This window comes from Sceloporus occidentalis, unplaced genomic scaffold (genome assembly GCF_023333645.1).
Source record: "Sceloporus occidentalis isolate IW3139 unplaced genomic scaffold, rSceOcc1.0.p SCAF_7, whole genome shotgun sequence".
NCBI classification, from domain to species: domain Eukaryota; kingdom Metazoa; phylum Chordata; class Lepidosauria; order Squamata; family Phrynosomatidae; genus Sceloporus; species Sceloporus occidentalis.
The window spans coordinates 80,790,060-80,816,534 of NW_028316987.1; the positions used below are offsets into that span (position 1 = coordinate 80,790,060).

The 26,475-nt window shown below is 43.8% G+C and overlaps 1 protein-coding gene across 2 annotated transcripts in view; it reads right to left on the reverse strand.

Annotated features, from left to right (window-relative positions):
* LOC149310016 (partitioning defective 3 homolog) overlaps window positions 1–26,070 on the reverse strand; it is a 654,223-nt gene extending 628,153 nt beyond the window's left edge. For both annotated transcript variants that reach the window (XM_089533491.1, XM_089533492.1), the window contains exon 1: window positions 25,725–26,070. In XM_089533491.1, the coding sequence (XP_089389617.1) occupies window positions 25,725–25,844 (120 nt within the window). In that variant the 5' untranslated portion in view covers window positions 25,845–26,070. The remainder of the gene's footprint in view (window positions 1–25,724) is intronic.
* Between the last annotated feature and the right edge of the window lie 405 nt (window positions 26,071–26,475).

The window sequence follows — 26,475 nt, forward strand, 5'->3', positions numbered from 1 at the left end:
GGACCCTCCAGGAGGGCTCCGAGGGCGGCAGGGGGCCTCTGGGGGGCCCTTTGCCGTCTCTGGGACCCTCCAGGAGGGCTCCGAGGGCGGCAGGGGGCCTCTGGGGAGCCCTTTGCCATCCCTGGGGCCCTCCAGGAGGGCTCCGAGGGCGGCAGGGGGTCTCTGGGGGACCCTTTGCAGTCCCTGGGGCCCTCCAGGAGGGCTCCGAGGGCGGCAGGGGGCCTGCTGCCATCCCTGGGGCCCTCCAGGAGGGCTCCGAGGGCGGCAGGGGGCCTCTGGGGGGCCCTTTGCCGTCTCTGGGACCCTCCAGGAGGGCTCCGAGGGCGGCAGGGGGCCTCTGGGGGGCCCTTTGCCGTCCCTGGGGCCCTCCAGGAGGGCTCCAAGGGCGGCAGGGGGCCTGCTGCCGTCCCTGGGGCCCTCCAGGAGGGCTCCGAGGGCGGCAGGGGGCGTCTGGGGGGCCCGCTGCCGTCCCTGGGGCCCTCCAGGAGGGCTCCGAGGGCGGCAGGGGGCCTCTGGGGGGCCTGCTGCCATCCCTGGGGCCCTCCAGGAGGGCTCCGAGGGCGGCAGGGGGCCTCTGGAGGGCCCTTTGCCATCCCTGGGGCCCTCCAGGAGGGCTCCGAGGGACGGCAGGGGGCCTCTGGGAGGCCCGGTGCTGTCGCTGGGGCCCTCCAGGGGGCCCTCCAGCGCTGGTGGCCCCCACCAGCTTTTTTGCCGGTCTCTGACGGGGCCTGGGGCCCCGTCAGGGGCCAGCAAAGGTGGGGAGGCCTGGCCCCCGGAGGGTGGAGGCTCCGCCCCCGGTACGCAGCCCCGCCCCGGAGGGTGGAAGCTCCGCCCCCGGCACACGGCCCCGCCCCGGAGGGTGGAAGCTCCACCCCCCGCACATGGCCCCGCCCCGGAGGGTTGAAGCTCCACCCCCCGGCTTCGGCCCCCCGCTCAAAAAGGTTGCCTACCCCTGCAGTAGAGTAACAGAGAAGAAAACATGGTCATTGGGGGAATCCCAAAGAATACAGACTAGGAATCCAGGCAGGACAGACTGGGCCACAGAACCTGAGGTGTATCACCTTCAATGGAAAGACCCACGGCTGTATTAGATGTGTACTAAGTGGCACCATGAAACACTGATTGCCAGAATGTGCACAAGCTCATTCTGGTCCTGGTTCTGGCCTACAAAAACTGAAGAACACGGTGGAAGAAGCACATATAGAAGATCTCAATTTCAATCCCATTAGCTCCAGATAGCACTAGAAAATATTTATCTGCAACACAACAGTCACTATCAGGCAGTGTACACAAACTTACCTTGACCTAGTACAAATATAAGCAAATATATGGGGACCTACCTGATTCCAATTCCCTCTTCCAATCCCCCCTCTGAATTGCACCCACAGACACATGAACACAAAAAGCCCAAATACTTCAATTTTCCTCTACAGTCTTTCTCAAAATGGTGATAGGTCGTGACACCTGTTGTGCCTTCCTGTCACCATTTTCAGAGGGACTGAAGAGGAAAAACTGAGGTCTGAGATCAGTAGAAATTTCTGGGTGTTTGTGTGGATATTTTTCATGTGTTCTCATGCACTGGGGTAGGCTTTCTGCATGGTTTGGGGGCAAAAATTATTCCAAAATCATGCCATTTTTAAACTGAGGGATGAGGGATCTTCAGAGGATTGGGACTGATTGTACAGTTGGCCCTCCACATTTGAGGCTTTGATTTTTACAAATGTGATTGTTTGCTGTTTTGATTAAAATGTTATCTCTAGGAATCTCTAGGTCCTCCAGCACAACTCTACCAGAGACGGTCCTAGAAAAAACAATTCTCTAGGTCCTCTAGCATGATACTGTGGTCAATGTCTGGCAGATGTTGACTATAGAGTTGCACTGGAGCACCTGGAGATTCCTATAGAGGTGTTCTCTAAGGAAAAAAGAATATACTTTTTTATTTGCAATTTTTCCACATTCACAGGGGTCCTTCACCCTTAACTCCAGCGAATGTGGAGGGACCACTGTATTTACAGCTTTTTCCCCAAAGAGCTTGAGGCAGCATGTATGATCTTCCTTCTCCCCACTTGATTCTCAGAACAATCTTGTGAGATATACAATGTCCACTGAGACAGATAGTGATTGGGTCACTCCAAGGCCACCCAGTAATTTCCATGGCTCAGTGAGGACCACAACCTTGATCTCCCAAGTCTCAGTCTACCACTGCCATAATAATTTATTTAATATCCTTTCTTTCTCCTTGCTCAGGCCCCAAGGTAGCTTATATATAATCATAACAAGGTACAGCCAAAAAAACTATTTGTATAAATATTTTAAAATAATTAAATAAACAATTCTGTTTTTTTAAATAACTATGATGCTAAAACAGCTTAAAACATAATTAAAAAATAAAAGTACAACACCATTAAAAGTCCCTTCTGTCAAAGGAACCATAAGCTAAAGGCCTACCTAGATAATCCGACAGAATGAGAGAAGGACTCAACCAAATCTCCCTTGGCAGGGAATTCAACAATGTGGGAGCAGCCACTGAGAAGGCTCTCTCCTGTGCCCTCACAAAACATGTCTGCGAAGGTAGTGGGAGTGAGAGAAAGCCTTCCCCTGAAGATATTAAAACCCAGGCTGGTTTGGAGATACAGTGGGCCCTCCTTATACACAGACTTGCCATGCGTGGATTTGAGCATATGTGGATGGCAAGCCCGTGGGGGGGGGGGGGGGGGGCAGGAGGATAAGAGAAGGAAGGAACACGAGCAGCAGCAAAAGGGAGGAGGAGGAGGAAGAAGAAGATGTGGAGGTAGAGGTGGGAGTAGGAAAAGGAAGAGGGAGGAAGAAGAGGTGGCAGCAGAGAGGAGGAGGCCACCGAGGGGACATAACCCAGAGAAGGGGCTTCTCCCCAACCCAGCCACCCGAAGCCTACCTTGCCTTCCTCTCCTCCTCCTCCTCCTCCTCTTCCTCCAACTCTTCTTCGCCCTCATATCGGAAGCCTGGAGGGCAGGCAGCAGAGCAGCGGAGCCTCAACAGGCCCAGAGCCAAAATGGACCGCGAGGTCATCCAGCCGGGCCCCAGAGCACCCCCAGGAATGGGGACTCTAGAGTGGCACCCTCAGAACTTGCATCCAGGTCCCTTCCTTCCAGCAAGAGAGGCCCAAGCCTCGTGGTTCCTGTTGGCTCCGTCAGGCCTGGGCGAGCGCCGCCAACTCCAACTCGCCCAGGCCTGACCCTGGGGCAACAGGAACCACAAGGTTTGGGCCTCCCTTGGCTGGAAGGAAAGCCTGGAAGGAAGCTCCGAGGGCAGCATCCCAAGTGCTCATTCCTGGAGGTGCTCTGGGGCCTGGCTGGGTGAGCAGGGGAGCCTCAGCGAGTCTGGAGCCGAAACTGACCGTGACGTCATCCAGCTGGGCCCCAGAGCCCCCTCCAAGAATGGGGACTCCAGAATGCTGCCCTCAGAGCTCCCTTCCATCCAGGTGCCAGGCTTGGGCCTCCCTTAGCTGGAAGGAAGACCTGGAAGGAAAGAAGCTCCAAGGGCAGCGCTCCTGAGTGCTCATTCCTGGAGGTGCTCTGGGGACCACTGACCAAAGCGCTGCCCTCAGAACTTCCTTCCTTCTAGCAAAGCACCTGGATGGAAGGGAGCTCTGAGGGCAGTGCTTCTGAGTCCCCATTCCTGGAGGGGGCTCCGGGGCTCACTGACTGAAGCGCTGTCCTCGGAGCTCCCTTCCAGCCAGGTCCCAGGCTTCGCCTCCCTTGCTGGAAGGAAGGGACCTGGCTGGAAGGAAGCTCTGAGGGCAGTGCTTCAGTCAGCAGGCCACACAGCACCTCCAGGAATGAGCACTTGGGAACGTTGCCCTCAGAGCTTCCTTCCAGGCTTTCCTTCCAGCCAAGGGAGGCCCAAGCCTTGTGGTTCCTGCTGCCCCGGGGTCAGGCCTGGGCGAGTTGGAGTTGGAGGCGCTCGCCCAGGCCTGACGGAGCCAACAGGAACCACGAGGCTTGGGCCTCTCTTGCTGGAAGGAAGGGACCTGGATGCAAGCTCTGAGGGTGCCACTCCGGAGTCCCCATTCCTGGGGGTGCTCTGGGGCCCGGCTGGATGACCTCGCGGTCTGTTTCCGCTCTGGACCTGCTGAGGCTCTGCTGCTCTGCTGCCTGCCCTCCAGGCTTCCGATATGAGGGCGAAGAAGAGTTGGAGGAGGAGGAGAGGAAGGCAAGGTAGGCTTCGGGTGGCTGGGGAGGCAAAGTCTCATTGTCCACAATGGTTGCACAGCCACCATTGAGGTCAATGGGACTTGAACATACACAGATTTTTCCATATGTGGGGGGGGGGGGGTTCAGGAACAGACCCCCCGCGTATAGTGAGGGCAGACTGTACAGTCTTTTACAAAGCCTAGACTAAACTCATACAGGGTTTCACAAGCAGTTCTGCCCAGAAAGTGACAGTTAGCCAGTCAAACTAGTTCTCTTTGGCAGAAAAATTTTACCCAAAATGCCAGGGTCCTGGGAGGTCACCCACAAGTAATATTCAGTTGGAGTAATTTTATTAGCTCAAATAACCGCAGCCAAGAGTTCCGGAGTAACTCAAAGCAGGGAACAAGGCTGTACATACCAATTCCAAGAAACAGAACATTGGAGTGAAATTTCAAAAGGTATTTTTAATTATGAATCAATGATAATCACCATCCACACAAAGACACTCACTCACGTATACATTTAGAACCTAATGAAATGAAAGGTGGTTGCAAATAGCAACTTATAGGTGGCAGAGGGAGATACTGTACTGATTCCAGATGCAGAGCTCCTACTGGGAGACACTGGGAAGAGAAACAACTCAGCAAGCTGCCCTAGGATCATGGTATGGCCAGCTATGCTGAGGAATCAACTTGAGATAAGGACAGAATGTCTGTCTGACCACAAACAAGACCAAACTGTTACTGCCCAAGTGGGTAAATTTATAATGCAAAAACCTGTCCCAGGGCAGAATTTGGTATTAAGGGGTAGCTTCCAGGAGGGAAGAAAGGAAGCATAAGTTGTGAATCATCAGACAATCAGGGCAAAGGAGTATCACTCCCAGAAGGAAGTGTACTTGGATTTCTGTTCACTTGTAAACACAAGGTCTATCACCCACCATCGCTCATATCAGTGCAGGGATTATGCAGATTCTTGATAAATTTATCCTGGCTACATGTTCTTGAGCTCCCTTCATGCCGAGCCTTCCAAATCTCCTTATACGATAAAGCTAATTTCCCACAGGACAGGAGGCACCCTCGTGGCTAAACATCCCTTTTGATATCAAGAGATGCAGAGGGCCAGACCTTGAGGTAACAGAATTCTAAATGCTCCTCCTTACACTGGCAAAGCCAGGATTCCCTAGCATGTTGCCATTATCGTTAAAGTGGAATCACTGTTCTATAATTGTGCAGTATGAAAGAGCCCCACCCACGCAAACTGCAACTTTCTGAACATCCAGTTCAATGCTAAGGGAAGTTCTTTCAGCACAGAATATATCCAAATACCATGAAGAGGAAATCCAACACAGCTATTTATTAATTTTCAACCATCCTAATGTAATTGCTTCCTAATTTCTGATTTACACTGTGGGCTTCTGCTGGGAGCTCTAATTCAAAGGAAAATACAACCTGTTAAGAGCTATAAATGCACTTAAGGTCACACAGAGTCTTTATTACTGCAAATACTATTTTATTACTCCAAATGAAGTTGCTGTCCATGATCTCTATATACCACTGTAACCCAGAATGAACTAGAATGGGCCGAATAGAGAGGAGATTAATCTAGGAAGTGATAAAACTGAAATGAGATAATTTCCTATGTTAAAATATCTAATCTGCCCTTACTGCTTCTGACATGGAGCAACACCAATATTCTATCAGAAATATATCTATCTCAAGGTTACTGTGACATAGTTCATAACAAAAGATGTGGATGTGCCAAAGGCACATCCAAATCATTTCCATAATTTCTGAAAATAACCAAAATTAAAATAAAATATTGAAGGCATTGATTTAAAAAAACCTGAAAAGGCTCATTAGTCAATCTGTTTTATTCTCTGAAATAGGATGCAAGGCTGAAAGACAAATGTGAAAAAGCCTTCAAGATAAGAGTTTTACAAGCTATGAAGACATCAATATATTCCATGTGTGAATATAAAGGGAAACCTGAAGTGTGTGTGTGTATGCCTTCAAGTTACCTGCTGACATGTTTACCTCATGAATTTCACAGGATTGTAATACAAGGAATATTCAGATATGATTTGCCATTGCTTTCTTCTGAAATACAGCCTACAGCACCTAGTGATTTCCTCTCCAAGTACTGACCAGGGCTGAACCTGCTTAGCTTCTAAAATCAGAGAGAATTGGGCGCCATTAGAGAATTTAGGGCCAAAGTACTACAAATCTGAAGTCCTTGGCCCTGGAGACATTGCTAGGTTTAAAGTTGAGTCAACATTTAGACAAGACAACTATACCACCTTTGGCTAACCCAAAAGATATCAAAAGCTAGTATGAATCAGGAGACACCTGGGGACCAATAAGAAACAATGGCCCCTATGTGAGTTTCTATTGCTCTCTCGTCTTGTAAAATAGTCACACTCTCAACTGCAGAGTTCCCTCACCTATTCCTCGCTTACCAAACATCCTTGTTTGTTCTTCCTTCTATGGAAATGTCAGATATTTCGCCAGCACAATGGGAATGGGATCTACACATCTTGCTTCACCCCATCCTGTTCATGTTCTGGAGGAATTGTGGTGGAGATGAGCCTCTGGAAGATTTGCATTTATCCATTTCTTCAGAAAGCATGCATCACTTTTTGTAAAACCAACAGAAAGGTGGGAGAGGAAACAAAACTTATTAATGCCTCCATTCTCATAGAGCATACAAGCCTGCTGTCCCAATCTTGCAATCATCAGACCTCCCACCACCTTCTCAGGCACAGCTTGCATGAACATAGGAGAGAGCCTTCTTGGTGGCTACTTCAAGCCATTCCTGAGGGAGGTTTGATCTGCTACCTCTCTGTTTTGTTTTGGTCAGCATGCAAAGATTTTCTTGTTTAAACAGGCTTTCAGCCTTGGCTGATCAGAGTAGAGTGATATGCAACTGAGTGCAACTGAGTGTACTGTTTTTAGTATATAATGTGTATTTTAAGTGTTTTAATTTTTAATGCTTTAAAAGCAGTATTAAAAAAAAAATAAAACATCCAGATTTGTTTCTTCCCACAAAATTCCTTTCCATTTCTCCTACCACTTCTTTTTGTCCCAGAAGGAGCCTTGAACCTCTGAGGTGTTTAAAAACAACAACAACAATACAGTCCTGGCAGCAGAAAGGGCTACATTCCAATGAGACACTGAGTATTGAGCAGCTGAATAGAAAGCGACCAAGCCACAGAGCCAACAGCACTGCCAATTCATGAAAGAACACACAAAAGCAATTTGGTAGGAGTCCAGCAAATCTGGTTACAGCTATTTTTTGGAGCATTAAGCGTAATATAACAGAGGAAGGTTCTGTGAACCTTCAAAAGAGATAACAGGAAAGAAACTTTAGGATGGAGGCTGCAAGATGAGAATGCATGTGAAATGGAGGACTTTTGTTTATACTGTAAACTCAAAGCTGTGGAAGAAAAATCAGAGCCACAAATATGTCATCTTCTTTTGTGCACGTGAAATACATGGTTCAGTTACAGTGAAAGCAGGCTGTCACTATAATCAAGTATTATAATATTTCTCTGATTTTTTGGTTAATTGACATTGCCCCTTTCATGTGCAGGTATCTCACAATCCACATTTCTAGGATGAAAGACCATCACCTCCCAAAAATAGTATTCTACAGTGAACTCGCCATGGGTCAGCGTAAGAGGGGCGCTCCAAAGAAGAGATACAAGGACTCCCTGAAACAACATCTCAGGCTCAGCCAAACTGATCACCAACAATGGTCCGCCCTGACCTCGCATTGGGAGGCATGGAGACACACTATCCACGATGCTGCAGCCTTTTTTGAAAGATCACGCCAAACGAGTCTCGAAGAGAAATGACAACGCAAAAAGAACCACAACCTGGAAACATCACCCAAGGAGACCTTCTGCTGTGTTTTCTGCAACCGGACTTGTTTATCTCGGATTGGTCTTTTTAGTCATCAACGCGCTTGTAGAAAGCGCAGGATGGGTCCTTCCTGAAACTTCATTCACGAAGAAAAGCCAGAGGATCTCACAATCACAGTAAAAAGCATTAAGAAGCCTTGGAAGTTAAATGGAACTTTGCGTGCAATATACCTCTAAATAAAAAATGGAAGGAACAATCAACAAGGGAAAGTTAGCGGCTTCCTGTTTGAGGATGCAGAAACATCTGGCTGTTCACTGCCAAACATAGATGTTTATCACACTATACTCTTATAGTGCTACTATTCCACTTTGACTGCTCTAGCTGCCTCCTGTTGCATTCTGGTATTGGCAGTTTTAAGGAGGGGTATTTAGAATTCTCAGGCAGAGTTCTCTGCCTGAGAATTCTAAATACCCCTCCTTAAAACTTCCAATCCCAGAATGCAGCAGGAGGCAGCTAGAGCAGTCTAAGCGGAATAGTAGCACTATAAGAGTATAGTGTGATAAACACCATAGAAAGTGGACTAGATGGACTTCTTTTCTGATTCAGAAAGGCAATTATTGCATATTTTAAGAAATAAAATTTGTACAATTGAAAACGTTTTGTATTAATTTCACTGCACTCTTTCATTTAGGAAACAAAAACACTAACCAATAAATTAAATTATTTTGACTCACATAATTCCAAAGGAACTTAACAGAAAGTCCTTTTAAAAAAACAGATACATTTCTTTAAGTTTCCAGCAATGAATTTTCCTTTCTCCCATTGACCTATGCAGCTTGACATTTATGAATAGGTATTATTACATCACTTATCTGAAAAACTAAAAGGTAGAAGGGCATACTATGGAACACACAATAATGTCCCTCAAAACAGTGCCACCTTGTCAAATTCACCCTCCCTATAACATGTGGTAACACTTAGCAGATGTCATGACATCATAACATCTGCTTGTATGGATTTTGCAAAAAGGGCTCAATCGGAAAACTTGTTTCACTGTATAACTCATCTTACACTTTATTTTGTTCTTACATCTAAAGACTCAGTCCACTGGGATGTTCTCCTAAATAAGCCCTACTAAAATTAATACAAACAGTGTAAAATCTCTAAAAGTGTAACAAAAATATTAGCTAACCCCTCACATACTAGGAATATTGTCCTTTTTTTTTCTTTTTTTACAAAATACCTATTCAGCCATTCTGGATGAAATAAATTAAAGATACGAGCTGATTGGGTGGGATGAATATACTAGATCCATCTGGGAAGAGTAGAAGGAAGGTTTTACAAAAGACATAGAAGGTGTTCACATGTTACTATATTTGGAAGCAGCACAACAGAACAGAACAATGGTAGAGAGTTGTGGGGAAACAGTATCCAACTTAAGTTCAATTAACAGGCACTAATAATAGTCCAATAAAAAAAAAGAAGTGCATGAAAAATTTATTGGAGTGATAAGTTATGGTAACATAAACAAAAGAGATAGTTTAAAGTATATTGCCCATGTGTGGGGAAATGTCCACAAGGGTTAAGGTTCGTACAATATGATGAAGAGATGCAAAAGGAAATTGATATACAAGCATATATCAATACATAAGGAAGCAAGAGAAATCAATAAGCAAGATGTTCTCATACTCTCAGCATTTCATCAAGTAGGAACACATGGCAAAGACCAAAGCCTTGGGGAGGGAGGCGCTTTAAATTCACTTCAAGTTTACACACCAAGATTTAGTAATACTCTAAAGTAGAAAGACAAAGTTGTATAGAAAAATTATATGACTGAGCATGAAGGGGAGATACAAAGAGAGAGAAAAGAAAACCCATGCTGTCCACACACAAAAAAGCAACACTGCTAGGTAACCATAAAGAAGGTCAATAAACTGAGTTGGTGAAATTCATATGGCTGACATTCAGAAGTCAGAACTATTTGAAAGACAGGAATAGCAAAGAGCAAAAAAACAGGGGAGTATCCATGTTGGTGTGGTCATTGTATATATATGTACTGTTGTTGGGTGCCTTTAAGTCATTTCAGACTTGTGGTGAACCTAAGATAAGCCTATCATGGTATGATTTATTAAGCGAAGGTTTGCCTTTGCCTCCCACTGAGACAGTGTGACTTGCCCAAAGTCACCCAGTGGGTTTACATGGCTGAGCAGGGATTAAAACGTTGGTCTCCAGAGTTGTAGTCCAATGTTCGAACCACTACACCACATTGGCTAAACGTATGTATACGTACAGCATATGTAGACATGGAGAGACACACACAGAAAGACTAAAAGCAGAACAGAAAAGGCAAGGCAAAAGCAATCAGATTTACTACTGAGTGTTTTCTTTTTCACCTAAAAGAGATGTATGCTTGCTAAGCCGAATTCAAATGTCGGAAAGAAAAAATCATTTTTTCCACAGGCAGCTTGACATGTTTCAGTATCAGTCAGTCAACTATTTAAGATGCAACACTTTTGCAACACACTATCACAAGGGAAATGTCACTTTCCTCTCCATAAAAGTATCCACGTTTTAGTTTTTTCAAAATTTCCAGTTCTCTCTCTCTTAAAGCTTCTTTGAACTCAATGGAACTTATTTCTAAGCAGAATTGCACATGACTCTGCTTAACCTAGGAAATCCCACTTTCACTCCTTTTTGATTTTTTGTAGACAAATACGTGTCAGTGTAACATCATACCTCCTCTCTATAGTATTCCATTTAAACACTGTAGCTGGACAGTCATTTTTTAATATATGAAACAGTGTTTCATAAAAGAAACATGATACTAAAGAACAGTCACAGCAGCTTATGAGATAGAATAGATTTTAGATACAGCATAGCGTGCTAAGAAAGTCTCTGGGAAAGAAGTTTCATTTGACAAAATCTTTTTACATCTACCCTAAGACCCTCGCTTTCCTCCTTATCCTCTGTCCAGCTGGAAGATTTTTTAAGTGGCATCAGCAGTGGTAGGATGACGGAGAAACACAGACTTCCTACATTAAGTTGCAGCAACATGTCTGCAGAAAACAATTCAATAAACAAAGCTTGAGCTGGGAAAGAGCCAGATTCTACTTGAACCAATCCTACTATAGCTGTATGTCCCAGCCTACAAAAGACACAGCTCCCACAGACTGGGAATCAGACTTAGAGTTAAATTCAAATTACTGGGCTAAGGCAACCATGGCTAACTAAAGCTTCACTAATTACTAAAGGCCTATTCCATGTTACCTATATCCAGTCAAAACTTTCACGCTGCTTACTTTTCTAGACATGTATTGTATATATCTAAAGCATGAGTCCATCTAGCTTTGGTAGATGGTGATTTCTCAGGTATTCGAGCAGGATTCTTTCCTAGCCCTACCTGGGGAACACCAATATTGTCTGGTGGTCTCCCATCTAAGTATAACCAGACCAACCCTGCTTAGCTTCCTAAATCCTTAATTAATAAGAATAGCTCTCTGTTCTAAGGAAAAAATTCTGAGGATATGCAGTAAAATTGTATCAAAGGAAACTACCAGTGCAGTGCAGGCTCAGAAGTTACTGTTACTAAATTTACCAAGATTTATACTGGGCAAGTGGATACAAAATCACCACAGGAGTCAGCTGAAGATATCTCGATTTCCTTGTAAATAGGAGTGCGATTTGCAATGGAACATGAAGGATATCTTCCAGCTGTTCAATAACAGCATAAACAAAATCATCCTTGTCCTGTTGCTGAAATGAAGAAGGAAAGTAACTCTGACAGAATTTTTGTATGTATGGACTCTATTGAATTCTGAGAAATGCTTGGACTCACAGTTCTAAAATATTACATGTATTTCCTTGTGTGTTTCTAGTAAAAAGGAAAGTAGATTCTATAGGCATGAGATCTTCTCATTCATGATCTAAACAATGCTCTTTCATTTTTTTCATGCACACACACAAAAACAACCATTACCTTCTAATATTTTTACTCACTCTTCCCATTCCTTTATCCCTCATTCTTTCAACTGTTTGTTATGTACAATGTTAACTGGTTCCCGCACTGATACCATCCATATCTTCTTGTTTATTACGCTGGTTACACCAGCTATTGTTTTCAAGTATCCCCTTTCAATTCCTTGCCTTTCTTCTTCAATCTTTCCCCACCTACAATGTCTTTCGGGCTTATAGTTTATCCTCCTGCTTAAGAGAAGCAGTAATGGAGAGAAGAGAGAAACTAGGGAGAAGGTGCAGTTCTTAGCAAGATCGCAAATAATTCCACCTTTATACAGTCCTGAGCTGCTTGTCACAGCTCTACTATATCAAAAACAATTTATTTTTTCTTCCTCAGTATACCGGGTTCTTTCCCTCTTTTATCCAAAGCTAACACAATCACATTAAGATAACCTTTGTCTTCAACAACTGTATTGCAGGGAGAAAGTGTATAGTTTAAAGTAAAGTTTATTATTGTTAAAAGCTAAAAGCCATCACAATATAAAACAGATCCAATCAGTAAATACAAATATATATATATATATATATATATATATATATATATATATTAAAAGATCAAGGCACAAAAACCACAGATAAAACAACATAGTAAAAAATAATAAGAGAAGCCCATCAACGAGAAACAATAATACGTCACTAATGATAAAATAGCAGAAACATAAAACTAGGAAAGTTCTAGTCGTCATTCCCATTGAGAAAACTGATTCGAATCTTGCTAGCAGCTAAACCAAATTTTGCTGCCATAGAAGTGATAAATACATCATTGCCGGCCATAGGAACACAAATCTGCTGAAAACAAAATCTGTCGGCAAGGGAATGTAAAATACGTTCAAGAAACCTTTGTCTAGGAGATATATAAAGAGGACAATGTAAAAGATAATGTTCGATATTCTCCACTTTTCCCAGTTTTGCAGATACATAGTCTTAGATGGACAGGAGTGTTATTATATCTGCCCATCAAATAGGCAGAAGGCATACATTGGTACCTTAGAGCAGTAAATGCTTTTCTAGCAGGGGCCAGAGTAAGATTATTAAAGTAATGCTCTAACCCAAACAATGTCTTGTACAATGGGTACCAAAAAGAAAAAGAAGAGTTCAAGAGTGCAAGAAGATCAGCCCATTTGGAAGCAAGATAAATTTTCTCTTTAATCAGTTGCTTGAGTCTATGGGTGGCATAATTTGGAAGTGAGTCCACATTAATCTCATAGCTCTGCAATATTGATCTAACAATAAATACCCATGAGCCTGAGGAGTTAACAGATATTTGTTCTAAAAAATATTTTTGGGGAGCCTGGAATCACAAATCACTCATAGATAACAACTTTAGTCAGTAGAAGGCAAGAGTGGTATGAGTACCAGCTTGAAGAGTAGTTTGGCCTGTTTCTGCTCTCAGAAAAGAGACAGAGGCCTATTACAGACTGCCAAAATAAAGCTGCTTCGGGTCTCTTTGGAGGTATGCTGTTTAAATGATGCATGGGTCCTATGAGTCCTGAGGTCGCGCCAAAGCCACACACCATTCCTAAGCACTGGAGCGCAGCTTTGGTGCAGCTTCCGGATTCTTAGGATGCATACATCATTTAAACAGCATACCTCCAAAGAGACCCGAAGCAGCTTTATTTTGGCAGTCTGTAACAGGCCAGAGGTACACAGTGTATAGTTTTAATGCTTCAAGAGTGAGAAAATATTCTTAGGCTGAAATACCCTCTCTTACACATTTATTGGAACTCTTGTTACCTTATCATGGTTGGTCAGTGTGTTAACACCCGTACAAAACCACTCAGTGATTCAATGGCTTTGCATTCATTGTATGTGTGCTGGACTCCTATTCCTGACTGGGAAACTTAACTGGCCAGTGTGTCCATTTTGATGGAAAAGGTGTATACAGTTAGAACAAAGAAGGGACTACCAGACAACAAATGTGCCCCAGCCCCAGTTCCCTGAGGGTCATATCTTCATGATTCTGTTGTTCAGTAATTTCCCTGACTTTTCTACAGACTTCATTTCTCTCTCTCCCAACTTAATATAAGGCTGAAAAGCTTGTCCTAAGGCTTACGTAGCTTGTGCTGGAGTTCTACGGACCCCCTGGACTGCCAAAAAGACAAATAAATGGGTTCAAGAGCAAACCCAGCCTAAATTCTCCCTAGATGCCAAGATGAGTAACCTCAGACTGTCATACTTTGGACATATCAAGAGAAGACATGAACCAGTGGAAAAGACAATAATGCTTGGTAATGTAGAAGGTGGCAGGAAAAGAGGAAGACTGCATTACACATGGACAGATTCAATCAAAGAAGCCATGGCTCTGAGTTTACAAAGCCTGAGCAGGACCGTTGATAACAGGCAGGCTTGGAGCTCTCTCATTTATAAGGTGGTCACAAACTGAAGATGACTTGACAACAATAAACAACAGCTTATTCATGGCAATAAAACTTTTCAGGTAGAACAGGCTGCCATTTTTGGTCCAACCCTTCTGTTGTTTTTTTTTTTTTTCATGGGGGGTGGGGGTGGGATCTGAACTCCAACCCCCCCCCCCCTCAGAGTTCTGCTAATTTCTAAAAAATAAAATGTGAGGCACTTTTCAGGCACTTAGGGGCTGTACAAACAGCCCCGATCTGGCCTTTCCAGGCTGCAGAAAGGAGCCGCAAAAAGCTGCTTCGCATGGATGCAGTGTCAGAGGAGCACCATGATGCTGCACGCTGTGTGGGGCAGTGTGCAGTGACATGGCGCCATAGGGCAGAGTTGGGCGTGCATCATCTGGATGCAATGCCCCGTCTTTGCCCCCAGGCCGGCCTTAATGCCCAGTCTGAACAGGGCCGTATTCACCAAAAACTCACACTAGACTCTCCAAAACTCCATATGTTTGTAACTATTTGTCTCCATTTCCCAGTAACTTCAACCCATCCCAAATTTATAGTCCAAGTTTCTACCAATATGAAACCCAAGGTGGGTCTCAATATAATTGAAAACAAAGGTCAATCAAAACATTGGATAATACAATTTTTAAAAAAACATTAAATAAATAATTTTATTTTAAAATATTAATGTAAAATAGATTTTAAACACAGTTAAAATAGAATATAAACAATATTAAAGACCTTCTGCAACAGCCAGGCCTGGGTTAACAAAAAAAGGTCTTTGATGGTGGAAATAGAAAAGGGTGAGGACCAACCGAACTTCTGGAATTTGGCCAAAAGTGGCATCCAGAAGGGATATGTCATCACTGTTTATGTACCCAGATATGTCAACACAGCCTGCAAGGTGTAAAAAAATGTCCCCTCTATGGTTGCCCATCACTGCTTTATCCCCACCTATGACTAAAATAAAGCAGGTCTGCCTGCCAGGAACTTCATGGAAACAGAATCTGGGTTTAAAGAGTTTGCCCTAGAAGAGCTTCTCCCTCACTGTCAGGAAGCGCATGACAACTGGATGCCTGGATAGTGTGTCCAGTACAGTGGGAAGGCTCTGGCCAGTACAAACTTTCACCCTACCCACAATCATTACATGCATAAGGAGGTTCAAAGGAACAGTGGGCCTTACTTCTGAGTAGTCATCTATAGGTTTACCCTTCCATATTTTTCAAAATACACATTTGTGCCACAACAGATGTGTTAGCCTTTAAGGGGACACAAGATGCTGCTAATGCACATTTTGTTGCATTTACATGATAATCTCATATTACTTTAGAAAAAAGTATCGCCTTGCAAGCTGCAACTCTTCTTACATTCTTGCATGACATTCCAGCAGCATGGAAGAGGGTGGAAAATCAGAAGCTCATACTACAAGGCCAAAAGGACTGATGCATGGAAATCCAAGATTTGCAGTGTTAGGGAATTAGCAGTACAGTTCTATGCATATTTATTCAGAAGCAGATCCCTTTCCCAACTCAAGACTTCTTCCAAACTTAGTGTACAGGAGCAGCCTCTCTCAAGCTTGTGCTCTGCAGATGCTTGGGGTTACAACAAGCATAATCTCTAAACCGTGACTATGTCACCTGTGGCTGATACGTTCTGTAGTCTTAAAACAAAACAAAAAGGACACTAGGTTATAGAAGGCTGAAAAGGACTATAATTTTACTGTGATCCAGACAGTATTTGGTTCAAAACTCCTCCCGCGCAAAGCCACTTTTGTCTCAATATCAGTGTTCCCATCTGTGACATGGAAATAATAACACTACCTACTTTGCAGTGTTGTTTCAAGGATTACCGAGATAATACATGTGAACAGCTTTGTGGATTCTAAAGTGGTTAAGTAATATTATTACTGCCATCAAGCCCAGGCAGATATTAATTTGATACCTTCATCACAGATCCAGACTGATGTTTTCAGCACTAGAGAGTAAACTCACTTTCTGAGGTTTTGCAATGCTGGATCCAGCTGCAATCCAGGTGTGTTGTGAGAAGCAGATCAACTTGAGGCACCCGATTCAAGCCACCCACATCTTCCCACATACTGCATATATTTGCTGATATGAGCAAAATAATATCAGCAAAAGATGCATTTGGACCACAATTTGGGAGCAAAATTGGACTACAACTCCCAGAATTTTCCAGTGAGCATGGGCACTGGCTAAAAAAGCAGGTCTGGTCCAGACCTCTTCAGATTAGATAATTAAATCAGATCATTAATTCTCCAGCACACGTCTTGACCACATTCAGCCTATTCAGAGACTCAATGATTCTCCCAGAATATGATAATGTTTGCCTCAATTTGTAAATGCTATAAGAAACATACCGAAAGAAAGGAATTGGCAGCATGAGCATTCATAGACCTCAGTCTTCCTCAGATGCATTTAGGAATTGTAGTCACATCAGAACTTTCTGACAGAGAAGGCTAAATATCTCACAAAACTACAGTTCCCAGAATTACTTAGCATTGAGCCAGGGCAGTTAAAGAGTCTCAAACTAGATTATTTCTGCAGTATGTTTTGGACCTATGAAGACTTTGGATAAATTCACAATTGACACTTGAGTACAGCTTTTGTTAGACGCCTTATCCAGAGCCAAAACATTAAAGGCTGTATAATTTCTGAACAGGTATAATTCCCACAGGATCAAAAACCAGTTATGCAAGAAGTAAGAGCCATGAGGTGAACCAGCAAGGATGAAGTTCACAGGCTTCAAGCCAGCCTTCCTCAATCTGGTGCCCTCCAGCTCTATTGCATTATAACTCTCAGAAGCTCCCCAAGATTGAAACTTCCCAAGACTTTTTGGGGGAGGGAGAACTAGGTTGGGAAAAACTGTTTTATGCTGAGAAGAACAACATACAAAACCAATAGGAGATGTTTCAGGAACTTTTCTGGGTGGACACAAGACAAAACACCAACTCTCCAAACAAAAGCAACCCTGAGGTGGGTTAAACAAAATATGTCTTTGAGCAAGTATTAAAAAGAATGTAAAGATGGATATTGTATATTTGTATTACTAATAATTCTGACCCAAAATTGTTACTTTGATATGACATTCAGAACATTAGCTCTTTGTTTGCCATCCATGTGTGGGGTCGGGGGAGGACCAGCAACACAAATACAGTAAAATATTTCCAAAGTCACACATAGAAGGTATGGGCAATGAACTGAAAAGAGGGGACCACTTCTGATAACTTTTGAAAAGCAGTATAGCAAAAGATATTCAGGAATACCCCAATTAATGAATCCTCTAGCAAAAAACAAACAAACTTGTTTTTACAAAGTCTTTTTATGCAAGCCCAGTCCAGCTACCCCACTTTTCTTGTCCTCTGTCCAACTGGAAGTGGATTGGGAGGCAACCTTGGCATTGGGAGGGTGGTGAAGGAGGGCTAGAGAAAGACTTTCAGTGTTAGTTTGCAGCAGTGTGTCCGCAATAAACAATGCAATAAAACTTAAGCTGGGAAAGAATGGGATTCAACTCTAGACAATCCTATTGAAGCGGTCTTTGTTCATCTACAATAGGTGAGGCAAATAGCTTCCTCCAGAATCACCTATTGAACACATGTGAAGAGCAAAACAGAAAGAAAAGGGGAAAGTACAGAAAACCTGATAAACTATCCTAGCATATTGGAAAAGCATAGATCTGTAAGTTCCACTACCATAATAGAAATCCTAAGAAAAGTAGAGGCTGTTGGGGGAAAAACCAGTCATCCCAGGATGCATTTTGGAAGAAGCATTCAAGTGGCCTTTAGAAGATTCAAAATGTTTTTGTTTAGTTATGCAAGGCTTACCAGACATTGCTGTTTCATTTCACATGTGTATAATGTTTGAATAAAAAGTTTTCTGAAACATGTTGTATTCTTCGCTTTTTTGTAGAACCTATTCCTTTTCTTTCCAAATTATTTCTACCTCTGGTACCCAAGTTTCTGTTAAAGAAGTGAAGCCCAAGAACACATTTACTTCATTAAATACAGAATGTCTTCATTTGCATAATTTGGATGCATCTAATTAAAAATACAGTGCCTTCAAGTCATCTATCAACCCATGGTGGCACCATGAATTTCATAGGGTTTTCTTGGGCAAGGAGTACTCAGAGGTGGTTTTACCAGTTCCCTTCCTCTGAAATATACCCCAGGGTTGACCCTGCTCAGATGTGTACTGAAGAGGACGAGGACAAGGAAGAGATGATGAGCCTCAAATTCAAAGATGTAGCTAATACCACTTAGTTAGGCTCTTGGTGATGCTAGCTGTACTCTTAATATTTTAGATGTGACACTAGTAAGGGGATAAATAGCCATGCACTCAAATGTATGTACAATATTCTCAAGTGAAACAGGCATTGATGGTTTGTGCTCATTTATTCACCCAAGCACCAAATACAAGAAAAAAAGAAAAGAAAGAAGAAAAGTGTTTTTTTTTTTAAAAAAAAAAAAGCAGCTACTCTCAGAGCATGTCTACAATCCAAACTCCTGGATCATGTACACATACCAACTACCTGAGATCCTGAAAGAGGTTTATTTCACAGTAAAGCATCTCTGAATAAATATCAACACGAAACCCTATGAAAAGGGTTAGCACAAAACAACAGAACACTGTGAAGGAAACAGAAAAAGTTTAGAAACTAAAAGATGTGTGATTTAAAAATCTGTGGATTGTTTCTGAATATACATAAATACACAGAACCCATGGGCACTTAGTATGCCTAAACTGCATACAAACTATACTTCATTTAAAGGGAGGTACAATTTCCACTTCCATGGGTTTGGATCCACAACTGGAAGTGAAAGGACCAGACATGATTCAATCTCTCCATTATTATAAAGCACAATAGACAAAGGAAAAAGGTACATTTAGTCATACATGTTTTCTTAACTCTTCTTTTTTATAGCAAGTTCTGTCTCTTACTATATAATTAACTTTTCATTTTCCTAGCATAATTTCATTCCAACAGCAACAAAAGATGTCATTTGCATTATAGTCGGCTTAATTTTGAATACAGCTTCCTATTATCAGCACCTGTGAATTCAAGCTTTGCTTTTTAATTTTACAGAATAGGTCTCTGACAGACTGACATCATGTGAGCCTGTTTTTTGAAAAAGGAAGGCCAAACTGGAACAGTTTGGTACATCCCACATGGCATATTCTTACAAAGCAGAACTTAGAACAGTGAGATATTTTATATTGCAGACCTCTGCATTTTTACTCAGATGTATTCGTAAACTCCACTATAGTCAATGAGGCTTTATCCCAAATTACTATAACATTAAAACTTTGGGCTGCAATTCTATGCACACTTGACCAAAAGGAAATTCTTTGAAAAGCATGAGCAACAGAGGTAGGGTTGCCATAAGCTGACAGGCAACTTGAAGGTATGTACACACACACACTCAGGTAAGATATGGATACAGAAGTAAGAGACAAAGCAAATACATTATAGTAAATATACATGGGATTTATCCATCACATCTGTTAGTTACAGAGCACTTTCTGTGTTCTGGTCAGACATTTAAAAAAACTTTAATGAGTTTGAAATATCATTATTCAAACAGTGCTTAAAGCACATCCTATTCACAGACACATCTAAGAAGAAAAAATATGCTTGCTAACAAATCTATATTTCAGGGTATTCACAGAGGGACCAGAGGCAGGGCAAAGAATGAAAAGCAACGACGGGGTATGTCTAATGAAATCTGGGTTATTTCTGCAGTGTGTTTTGGACCTATGTTTATAGGAGATGCCTCAACAATCTCTATTACAAGGAAACCCCTAATATCTAGAGATAAATTTACTGTCAATTTTCCCATCCACTTTCATCACAACTTCTCATGACATTCAGACACTCAGAAAGGTGTCCATTGAAACCACCTGAAAATTTTGTACCATTTCAGAAGACTAGTTGCATGAAAGCACCATCCATATTAAATTCCTATGATAGGCACAGAATTGACACATCAGGGAGAGGGCATTCTCTCTCTAAAACCAAAGGGACTCTTCTGCATATTGATTTCTTAGACCTACAGTCAAGTGCTTCTAAACATACAAAGTTACAAACACAAATTCACAAATGAGAATACCATACGAGTACACTCACTGGGAAAGCAAGGCTGGGGGTATCTGTCCAGCAGTGGCTATATTTGTTAGGTTATGGGAGTTGTAGATCCCCCAAAAGTAACTATTCCAGACTCTGTCTCTCTGTAATACCAAATCCAGCCATAATGGCAACGCAGAGCAAAAGAAAATTCCAACTCTGAAATATTTTAGAAATGAAAACAGACAGGAATATCCTTAGCACCTTGCAAGCTAACAAAATTTGTTATAAGTTTTTATGGAGGCAGCCAGCATGGTGTAGTGGGTTTTGGGTTTGGGACTAGGGCTCCAACAGACAAGGGTTCAAGTCCCATCCAGGTTAACCCATTGGGTGACCCTGGGAAAGTGACACTCTCTTGGCCTCAGAGCATGCCAATAGCAAACCCCACTGAAGAATTTGTGCCAAGAAAACCCCATAAGGTCACCATAGGTCAGAAATGACTTGAATAACATAACAAAAAAGCTTTCACAGTCTACAGAGCACATCATCAAATGCATGAAATGCTCTGCTGTAATTTATAGATGGGAATTGTAACCCCAATAAAGAAAGCTATCCAGCCTCTGTTTTGGACATAAATAGTCTATAGTAGCCACTCCAAAGTAGCCTGGAACGACAGGGACCAACTTCACAAACAAAAGTATGCTATTTTCAATTAAATGTTCTTCCCTAGAGATTTTATTTTCTCCTTCCCTTGAGGATATGAGATGAGGTGACAGGCCCAATGTACAACAAGCCAAAAATGTAGCAATGTTAGAACCTCTTTTTTGGTTTTATGTTTTATGTTAGATGTGGTTAGAGATTAGGATTTATTCGTAGTAGGATGTGATGGTGGATGTTGTATTTGTTGTGTTATGTTATTATGACTGTGTATGTTTGTCTTTTTCTATAAAAAAAAGGAAAAAAATTTAAAAATGTAGCAATGTTGTTATTTGTTTTTTTAAGGGCATAATTTGCAATCATCAAGACTCTAACATGCATAACAGTTACAACTTTCCAGCCTATTGTGCATATAACGCAGTGCTCCCAAGGTACCTGAGCAACCATCAAGCAGCCTCCCTGTTTCAAGAGGGAAATCCCATTGGGCAGGGACAGCATCTCACATCTGGCTGAAATGATGCTGAGCATTTGAAGATAATATAAAAACAACAATCCCATTCCTTTTGTTCTGGCTGGTGGTTTTCCAGGCAACATGCTATCTCTACCAGCCTCTCTAATATGACTCACAACCCCTTGAGCTCACCTATTGCTAGAGACCAGCAATATTCACAGCAGGGAATGTTCTTATATTTTGGGGAGGGGAGGGATCAAACTGTACACAAGAGAATCTGGAATTTTTTACTTGGCATAGCTGGCTGGGGGATTTGGAGAGCTGTACTTCTGGACCCTTGGTATCTGCTGGAAATTGGTTCCAGGACCTCCTGTGGATACCAAAACCCGTGGATGCTCAATTCCCATTTATATTAAATGGCATGGTAAAATGATGGCCCTTGTTTGAAAAATGGCAAAATCAAGGTTTGCTTTGGGGTTTGTTTGTTTTTTAAATATTTTCAAACCATTGATGATGGAATCCATAGATGCAGAATCCATGGATAAGGGCCGCCCATAAAAAAATCCCACCTTGTTAAAAGAGCTTGCTTCTTAGATGTCCACACATCTCATTTTCCAAGAGATTGATTTCATGTGCAACAGAAAAAAAGTTGCTTCTTTTCTTAATAGGAGAACATTTAATTTTGTCTATCTGCTTTTCCCAAAGGTCTGGCAAAGGCAAAGTGCTACGGGCCAAGATATATGTGTCTGTTGCTCTTAGACCAAGTGTGACTTTGTATTTTTAAGGCCAACTTTGAAAACAGATCAGGAAGTTGGTTGAGTTACTCAAATTTCTTCAGTGAGATCCATCCCTATAATGACCAGAGCTTTTTCCCAATCCCAATCCCTAAAGAGTCACCCAAGCTACAGAATGAAGGATCTAGATCTTATGGGTCCAAAAACACACTGCAGAAATAATCCAGTTTGAGACCACTTTAACTGTCCTGTCTTCATGCTAGGGAATCTTGAGAATTGTCGTTTATTGTGTCACCAGCACTCTCAAACAGAGAAGACTAAATCTCACACAAAACTACAGCTCCCAGAATTCCCAGGGCATTTAAAGCAGCCTCAAACTGGATTAGTTCTGCAGTTTTGGACCCTGAATGAAAGTCTGCAATGAGAACACGACCAAAAAGAAATGGTATAGAAATGGCTGTTTTCTTGTTATAAAAGGACTGTACTGTATATTTTTAATGAATGACAGTTCGTTGCAGAGGGAAAGGCACTGAATGCTTTTTTAAATGTCTATGTATTGTTCCAAGACTGAATTATCATCAAAGCCACTATTACTACTCCAGAGTTGCAATCTAACACTCAAACCAATGTCACACTGGCTCCTACTGCTACTATCCCACATTTCCCCCCCAAATTGGGCATCTTTCAGGTTATGTTTATGCTTTGGAGACAGAAGGGGTGTCCCTGCACAAAACCAGGAACAACCCAAGTAAAGTAGGAGGGCAACTTTTGGGTAACAGACTGTATGCTCAAGAACAACGAACCAGGCATGATCCCAAGCGATATGCAATAATGATTTCCACCCTTGGAATACCTTGCTGCTTTATCCTTCCCTCACCTTGCCACTGCCTATACAGCAACAAAACAAATATGTACGTATCTTCCACACTGAGTGTTTTTTCTGAAAATGCAGAGCGGGTATGTATTGCCCTGACTGGGCAAAATGTGCTTGAAGCCACAGCAATAGCAGTTTGTTTTTTCAATAAAAGAAAGCTTCTCTTTCCAAAAGAAAAGGAAGGAGTAAACTATCCTGGTTGAACGTGTGCACTGGATGAGCGAATCTATTTTTCATCTTTAAAAGAAATGGAAAAGAAGTCAGACAAAGCACATGCTTTGGCAACATAAAAACTCCACGCTTGTGAACAGGCATGTGGACTCCATGATTTCTTGTTTAGTGTTCCCCCTCTTCTTCCCTTCTTCCCTCCCTCCTTCCCTTCTCTCGGGCCTGGACTAGCTGGAAAGCCTGGGGCTGGATTTCAAGTCTTCTGCAGAAACCGCAGCAGGGAGAGGGAAAGGCAGAGGAGGAAAAACTTGGACGATGGCGGAGAGGGACAAGAAAGCAAGGAAACAAAATTTCTCTGGGAGCAAACCTTGGCCAATGTGGCAACTTTCCGTGCAACAACTAAGAAGCACAATCCCGTGCAACAATTGCCAAGTGGCAAAGAAGTTTCACACATCCACACCAACTGGCTACTGGAAAGATCTGAAACAACTGTATCATCTCGCCTAGTCCTTTGAACATTTAGGGCAAAGGACATGATTTGCCTCTTTCGAGATCCTACTCCATGTGATCCCAATCCCGTCATGGCATTAAATACGCTTTATATCTGGGGCCTTCATAGCACTCGCTCCTGCTTTAGAGGTGGGTTGATACTGACAATAAAAAAGAGTTAGGTCCAAAACACACTGCAGAAATAATCCAGTTTGAGACTGCTTTAACTGCCCTGGCTCAATGCTAGGGAATCCTGGGAATTGTAGAGCTCTCTGCCAGAGAAGGCTAAATGTCTTACAAAACTACAGATCCCAGAATTCCTTAGCATTGAGCCAGGACAGTTAAAGCAGTCTCAGACTGGATTATTTCTGCAGCGTGTTTTGGACTTTAGGCTTAAAGTTGGTGCCACAATTCTATTTCTTTCTTTCTTTTCCCCCTCCTTTTTTTCTTTTCTTTCCCCTTCCTTTCCCCCATCTTTTCTTTCTTTCCTTCCTCCTTTTTAGGTTGCAAGAGACTGACAGGACTCCTTCTCTAAGAACTAGCCATGAGGAAAAAAGGCTTCTCCTCTGACAGTTTCCAAACATACCAGCTTTGGGGGGAAAGATTTAGGTCCCGAAACACATTGCAAAAATCATCCAGAGACCGCTTTCACTGCCCTGACTCCATGCTAGTGAATTCTGGGAACTGTAGTTTGGTGAGGCATTTCGCCTTTTCTGTCAGAGCTCTGGTGCCACAATAAACTACAATTCCCATGATCCCCTCGCACTGAGCCAGGGCAGTTAAAGCGGTCTCAAAGTGGATTATTTCTGCAGTGTGGTTTGGACCTGGGAGGAGGAAGGAAATCACAGCCAACTCTCCTCGACTAGGCTCCCCATTGCAGAAATAACCCGGTCTGACACCACTTTAACTGCCTTGGCGCCATGCTATGGAATTCTGGGGGTTGTAGTTTCACAGCATGGCGCCAGGGCGGTTAAAGTGGTGTCAGACCGGGTTATTTCTGCAATGGGGATCCAGCCCTCCACGAGGGAAGAAGGAGAAAACCAAAACAACCGAAGCAGAGGCGACAACAGCAACACAACAGAGAGTTTCAGTCCCCTGAAGGCACCACAAATACAGAGAGAGAGAGAGAGAGAGTTTTCAAGCCAGAAGCCCGATTGCTCTCTCCAAAAGGAAGGGAGGGCGAAATGACTCTCAGCTCGTCCCAGCAGCGCCTGGGCGGCCAGGAGCCCAGAGGCCATCTTCCCCTCCAGCAAAGCGAACCCCGCTGGAAGGAAAACTTGATGTTCCAAAGGCCCCTAGGGGCTGTTTCCAAGTCGAACCGGGAGCAGAGCAAGAGGAAGGGGGAACAACCCTCTCTCTCCCAGGGGAGCTCCACCAAGTCCTGGCTCCACTACAACTCCCAGCCCTGAACTGGGGGAGTGGAGGAGAGGAGACTAGTCCCCCTCGGGCCCCAGTCCTCCATTCCCAGCAGCCGTCCTCCTTTTCCACCCCTTTTTTGCCCAGGGGCATGTTTTCCAAAATGTCCTCCCATCCCAAGGCTAAAGTTCGTCTTTCTCGGGAGGGTTTTGTCGGAGGGGCTGCCCTGGGAGCCTTTGGGAGGAAGCTCCTCCATTTTGGAAGGCCTGCTCCTCCTTGAGGGCCCCCAACCGACCCCAGGAGCCCCTTGGGCTGCCTCTTGGCCTCGACTTCTTCCTCCCCTGTTCTCTCGCCAGTCTCCCCAGCCTCCCTTGGCCAGGAAGCGCCATGTTGAGCCAGGCGCGCTTGCTCTCCTCCTCCTCCTTCTTCTTCTTCTTCCTCCTTCCCTCCTTCCTCCCCAAAGGACCCCCTTTCCCCTCCTCCGACCCCAGGCCCTCCTCCTGCTGCTGCTGCTCACCTTGGCGATGGCCTTCCTGTACCTGGTCACGGCTTGCTCCACCAGGCTGAAAACTTTCATCTTCCCTTCCCCGCAAGGCACGACCACCCGGGTCCGCCCGAAGCACACCGTCACTTTCATCCTCCTCCTCGGCCTCTCCAAGTCGGAGCCTCAGGCGGCCAGGGCTGCTGCTGCTGCTGCTGCTGCTGCTCCTCCCCCCAAAAGAGCCTCCCTCCGACCCAGGAAACTAGTCCCAGAGGGACCCGGGCCCAAGCTGGAGGCCGGCGGGCCAGGAGGGCAGCGGGGCTTCTCGGGGGGCCTTCACATGCTGGGGGCCCGAGAAAGGCAAGCAGCAGCAGCAGCTCCTCAGTCCTCCAGCTCTGGCTCAGTCTTCTTGGGCTCCTTCCCTGGCGCGCCCTCCCTCCACCGCCGCCGCCGCCTCTGGCCACCTGTTCGGCGTCTCCTCCTCCTCTTTCTCCAACTCACTCCCAGGGAAGGCAAGGCAAGGCAAGGCAAGGGAAAGGGCTGTCTCCTTCTCTCTTCTTCTGGACCAGGCGGAGTGACCACCAGACTTCCTCCGGCTATTCTCTTCCAGGACTTGCCCGCCAATTTCAGCCTTCGCTTCAGGTGGCCTTCCAAAGTGTCCTCCCTTTTCAGGCTGACCAGACCTCCTCCTCTTTTCCCAGGATCAGGCCGACCCGAAGCCCTGCTCCTCCTTTTGGAAGAGCTGCCCTCCATTTCAGCCTTCTCCTCAGGTGGCCTTCCAAAGTGT